This window comes from Aptenodytes forsteri, unplaced genomic scaffold (genome assembly GCF_000699145.1).
Source record: "Aptenodytes forsteri isolate BGI_AS27 unplaced genomic scaffold, ASM69914v1 Scaffold289, whole genome shotgun sequence".
Taxonomy (NCBI): Eukaryota; Metazoa; Chordata; class Aves; order Sphenisciformes; family Spheniscidae; genus Aptenodytes; species Aptenodytes forsteri.
In genome coordinates, this window is record NW_008795025.1 from 956,334 (window position 1) to 961,844 (window position 5,511).

Below are 5,511 nucleotides of genomic sequence, written 5' to 3' on the forward strand. Positions count from 1 at the left end.
TGAGTCACCATCCCTGGAGGTATTTAAAAGACGAGTAGATGAGGCACTTAGGGACATGGTTTAGTGGGTGGTGGTGTTGGGTTGACGGTTGGACTCGATGATCTTAGAGGTCTTTTCCAACCTCAATGATTCTATGATTCTAAGTGTGGTTGAGGGAGTGGTCCAAGACAGACAGAAGTTGCCTCTTATTCTGCAGGTCTTTACTCACAGAAGATTCAACTATCTTCACTCTAAGAGCATGCACGCCCAGCATGAAGCCACTTCTCACATTGTCTGAGACTCCCGTTTGCATTGGCGGTCACTTTGCTCCAGACCCCATTATTTTGCATTTCAGCAAGTTGCTGTGCAGCCTTACACCAGCAGGGCAGGATGATCAGCTTCCATCAAGCTGTTTGTAGAAGTGGACAGTGAGCTTAGTAAGCAGAACATCTTTTGCCTTAAGCAGTTAACTGTCATGCATAAACTGGACATGATGAAATCTTATAATAGGGTAAAAAACATTGAGCCGATTATTTTTTTTGTGGGGCACATATTTATCATTTGCTTAGGTGTCTTGCTGGTAATTTCCACAGCAACTTTACTACGGCCTTTTAAGGACACACTCCTCTGAGTGTCAGCCAAGCAAGAAACTTCAAGAGACACCTGAGAAGACAGAGCTTGGCTGAAGTGGCTTTGAGAGGAAAAACCACCCCTGCAGCCCCTACCCAGGCCTCACTGGTTAAGCAAAGAAATGCTGCCCATAAATGCTGCCATTTGCTAGTTGCTTTTGCAGTTAGCACATTTCCAGGCCCAGCAATGAGGACAGAACATTTTTCACCTTCCCAACCCCCTCCAATGGCTTACTTTCAACATTAAGTGAACTGTATTCACCTGTACTCATACCTCTTCCTCTACCTTTAGCAGGTAACACAAAAACCCAAAGCATTGCTTTGAACAAAACGGCAGAGTAGCTAAGTACAAAAGCTTTCCCATCTACCTATAGCTTGGTAAGTCAAGTGAGAAAATATCATTTAAGACACCATATACCTAACAAGCCTCCTGCTATCAACAATCACAACAACAAAATATTCATCATTGTCAGAACAAAGAGGCAGTAGTACTGTAATACTGTTTCCAACTCCTTCTGTAGGATGCCTTTTTAATGGCCTCCCTCAACGCTACGTAACTTTGAGCTATAGTTATTGTCTATACCCCCTGTTTTTTGCCTACTGTTCCAGCAAAGGAGCCGAGGAGTTGATACTGTCCTTTCTCTATGAAGACAGACCAGGCCCCTCTGATCAGTGGTGACCTGCTAATGAAATGTCAAGCATGCATATGCACATTCAATAACACAAATACAAGCATATACGATCTTCCTGCCTGACAACATCTATGACTATCGAGCACATACAGGCTTTAATGGACTCACCCAGCATTACAGCCTGGTATTCAGCTCATTTTAGTGACAATATGCTCTATGTAGTTGCTCTGTAGCAAAACCTAGTCACAAACTGTACTTTTAGTCAATGTGATGCATTCACTCTTTGCTTCTCTACACACATCCTTCCAGTAATGGATTCCATCCGCACTGGTGCCAGAAGCAGAGCAAACAGTATCACCACAGTACAAACAAGTTCAGAGGCTCCAAATGAAAAGCCCCAATGAAACAGTAAAAGATAGGACATATATGCAGTGCAATATCTCACCGTCATTAAAAGCCAATTAGAACATACTTGCTGGCATTGATCCAATGCCAGGAATCAAAGTTTCCAACCTAGGTGGAAACCTACCACATTAAACAAGCACAACTACTCACAAATTACGCACATAGGTGTAATTTCTCAGAGATCCCAAGTCCTAATTTGCTGCCTTCTTTTCCCACCTAAAATCTATTTCAAACTGTGAATAGCGATGTGTCCCCTTCACACACACAGTGATCTGCTTCTTGCAGAGAGGCTGAATGACACTCAGCATTTCATTCTGCAAGACCTCTCAGTAGCTTTCCGCTGTTGTGGAGATCACACTGTATTTCTCTATAAGACCAAGCCCACAAGAGTGACTGATGAATATTTGCAAATAGAAGATTTTTTTCAGCACACAGATATCACTCAAATCCATCGATATCTAGTAAGTCATTTTCTCCCCCCTCACAAATGAATTGTTTCTGAAAATGTTCTCTTAGGAAAACACATAGCAGAATTAAGATGGAAGTCTGTTTGCAAGAGACTGATCTGTTACTTCTAAAACCTAAAAAAAAGCAAACCCCATACCATGTCTAAAACATCATTCCTAGAGCACACACACACACACGTCTGCTAAGTGCAATTCATTAGCTACCTACTACTGTGTCAGGCTGCTGCCAACAGAGCAAGAGGAAATAGCAAACACTAGCAAGATCTGTAAAGCCAGCTCTGAGCACACACTCCTAGCAAGAGTAGGAACAGAAGAAATTGAACAATGTACTACCATATGATGCAGCTGAAATAGTTCAGGTCTTCAGAGACATCATAGGAAAGAATTGCAAACATCAGCAAGACAAGGCAGCCATTATCAGAGAGTAAATCATACTGTGTGTTTGAGGCTGCTCTAAGGGCCAGTTAAAATACACTGTAAAATTACTGAAGCAGAATTTCTCTAGGCTGCAAATATCTGTAATATCACAAAGGCATAGCTGTGTTGTCCTCCGCTTGAGAATTACTTAGTTTTGCATATGTAAGGAAAGTAAGTCAAAAATCACAGCTCAAGAGACAGTTACACATGAGAGTCCGGATAAGTAAGAGGAGTTTCCGATTGAAAGTAGCCAAATTATACTTTCAAAACAAAAAAGCAAACCAAACACACCAGGCTTATCCATAGATTTGACAATTAAAAAAAAAGTTTATTCTTAGACAGGTCCGAGAGAATTTCTTTCCTGTTAGGTACTTTAAAGCCCAGTGACACAAAAAGTATTGCTAGATTTCCCAGACTACAAAATGCAGCACAAGAATGTTCAATACATAAGCTGTGAAGGTCTTGTATTCTAACCTCGTCTCTCAAACACGTACTTTGATATCCGTTGTTATTTCCTACAGCATATGCAACTTCTAAACAATATGAAGTGTTTATCAGCAGAAGGAGTCAGTTGCTGTGGGAAGCTGACATCAAAGGCATACCACTTTCAGGGAGGAAGAAGCAGAGACTGAAGCAGCTTAGAAAATTAAAGAAATCTCAACTTTGCATGTATGTTTGCAGCACCCAAAATAACTCTGCTCATAGGCTGAGATATTGCTTTCCTCTGATACTCTTTTGTTTCCCACCCCTTCCCCTCTTGACCAAGTCATCAGCAGCCTGTTAAATATATCTATTCTTCATTTGGTCTTACTGGTAACGTGAGCCAAACACTGACCACATCCTCACCTCTCATGACTTAATGATATGTGCACAGGTACCGGCACCATCACTTGGAGACTGTCCTGTTCTCTTTCACGTGCGTGTAAACATACGAGTTGCAGTTCTGCTACTCCGACATGCTTCACTTCATGCCAGTTTCTCCCTAGAAAGGTTTATCATCGATGAGAAGGAACAGAACAGAAGACACATTTTAATCATTCAAATATCAAATCTGGTATTTAAGTTAACATCTTAGGTTCTGTTTTCCCTCCCTCTCCTCACAGGAGATTTCTCATAAGACAACTACCCCATTCAACTGTCAAGTTCCCCCTCTGAGGAACAATCCTGTTAAAGAAACCCACGGGAGCAGTACTACTCCAGAGCTACACTGATTGATGGTGAATAGGGATCTGTCTGACAAAGCTTTGTTTCAAAAAGGCAAAAAGAAGACAAAAAACATCTTTGTCATCCGCAGCATAAAACTGTAATCCAAATTTGAACTTTATCAGTACCCTAAACTGTGAAGGAGCAGGTGCTAAAAGCATGATTATTGATGATACACAGTTCTCTCCTTCTGCTTGAAGGGATAAGGCTAAAAGTTTTCGTTGCAGAACTACAGGAGCCTTCTCTTAAAGCCTATTAAGGCATTTTCTTCAGAAGCGTAACAATAACAGACACAGTGCTTTCTGGCCTGTAAAATTCCTCCTTTCCCTGACCTTGAGAACCACCAGCCTCCAAGACAAACTGAAGTATTTTTATTAGATTGGCTGGCTGCCTGCCTACAGTCCCTTTTCAATAAAGCCAACTTGGGAGACTCGCAGGCAAAACTTTATACATCACATAATTCTGCTCCACTCTTACAAGACACCAGAAGACTACACTGCATTTGTCATAATTATTGCCACCAGCCTTCCAAATTATCTTCTTTCCTATAGGATTCCTTGCCCTTTCCAGAAAACAGCATCCTAATCAGGCCAGCACACATCAGCCATTTGCCAAATGGTAACCTCAGTGAAACACTATGATTTAGTAACTTTGACACTAATCTACAAATGAGGACTCTATTACCAGCACAACCACTGAACTTGTAACTTCACCTTTCTATGTCCCTTCTCCTCCCCCTACTCCTCTTTTGCTTTTTTCCATGCCAAATATTTTTGCCCTGGAACACCTGCACCTGTAACTGCTGGACAAAATAGGCCCTCATCTTCATAAAGGCTCCAGGTAGGCACAGGATAGAAATCTTCAGTGCCAAAATACCATCTGTTTCTTAGGTAACCATCACTGCCTTAAGTTTCAAAAAGAATGGTAGGGACTTTTGTAGGAAAGGTCCTGCTAGTACACAAACTTTAAGCACCTAAAGGCAAATGCATTTGTTGAGATGTCTATCCAGTCACTTCATTGAATTACCTTCTAAGAGGTCCAGGTATACCACAAACGCAGCATAGATTTGAGCACTGTCAGATATATCAAGAGACATCATTTCTGTGAACTGAAACCCAAAAAGTAGCGTTGGTCAAGGAAAGCATAAGTTATATTAAAAATACACAGACCAAACCCAGAATCTGTACAGCTATCTAAGCCACTGAAGCCTGAAACCAGTTTTAAGGACTAACAGGGAATTGAAAAACAGTTGTTTTCTGACAGTATCTTAAGAGCTCTTTTTTCCACATTCCCCCTATTTCGGCACTTAAGAAAGCATGCCAAATAAACAAATAAATGAGGAATCGCAACTATTTCTGGAACAGATCTAGCTTTGTGGAGAAGGGCTACAAATTTTACCTATTTTTGCTTCAGTACATCAACATAAGATGACAGCCAAATCAAATACCTCCACGTTTTCAGTATACTAAAAATTAAGATGGAGTCAAAGTTTAAGACACTTGCATTTTCCAGCTGTGATTTCAGCATTTACAACCTCATCCCCTACTAAAAGCAGCATTCCCCAACAACCCCAACAGCTCTCCTCACGGGCCTGGAGACGAGCCTCCTCAACAGGCCCAATATAACAAAACACGTTATATTAAAATCTCCTCCTCGAGCACCCCTTCTCGGGGGGGGACCCGCTTCACCGGCCCCTCGGCCTCGAGGTGCCCGTGATTACCTACGTGCGCCCCCGCCCCGAGATGCTCCTCAGTGCCATGGTGGGGAGAAATCCTGTCA

General features: G+C 41.8%; 1 protein-coding gene across 1 annotated transcript in view; it reads right to left on the reverse strand.

Moving 5' to 3' along the window:
• TSEN15 (tRNA splicing endonuclease subunit 15) overlaps window positions 1-4,835 on the reverse strand; it is a 14,754-nt gene extending 9,919 nt beyond the window's left edge. The window contains exons 1-2 of the mRNA XM_009275833.1: window positions 4,759-4,835; window positions 3,376-3,511 (exon numbers count right to left, since the gene is read on the reverse strand). Coding sequence (XP_009274108.1) covers window positions 3,376-3,511; window positions 4,759-4,831 — 209 coding nt within the window. The 5' untranslated portion in view covers window positions 4,832-4,835. The remainder of the gene's footprint in view (window positions 1-3,375; window positions 3,512-4,758) is intronic.
• Between the last annotated feature and the right edge of the window lie 676 nt (window positions 4,836-5,511).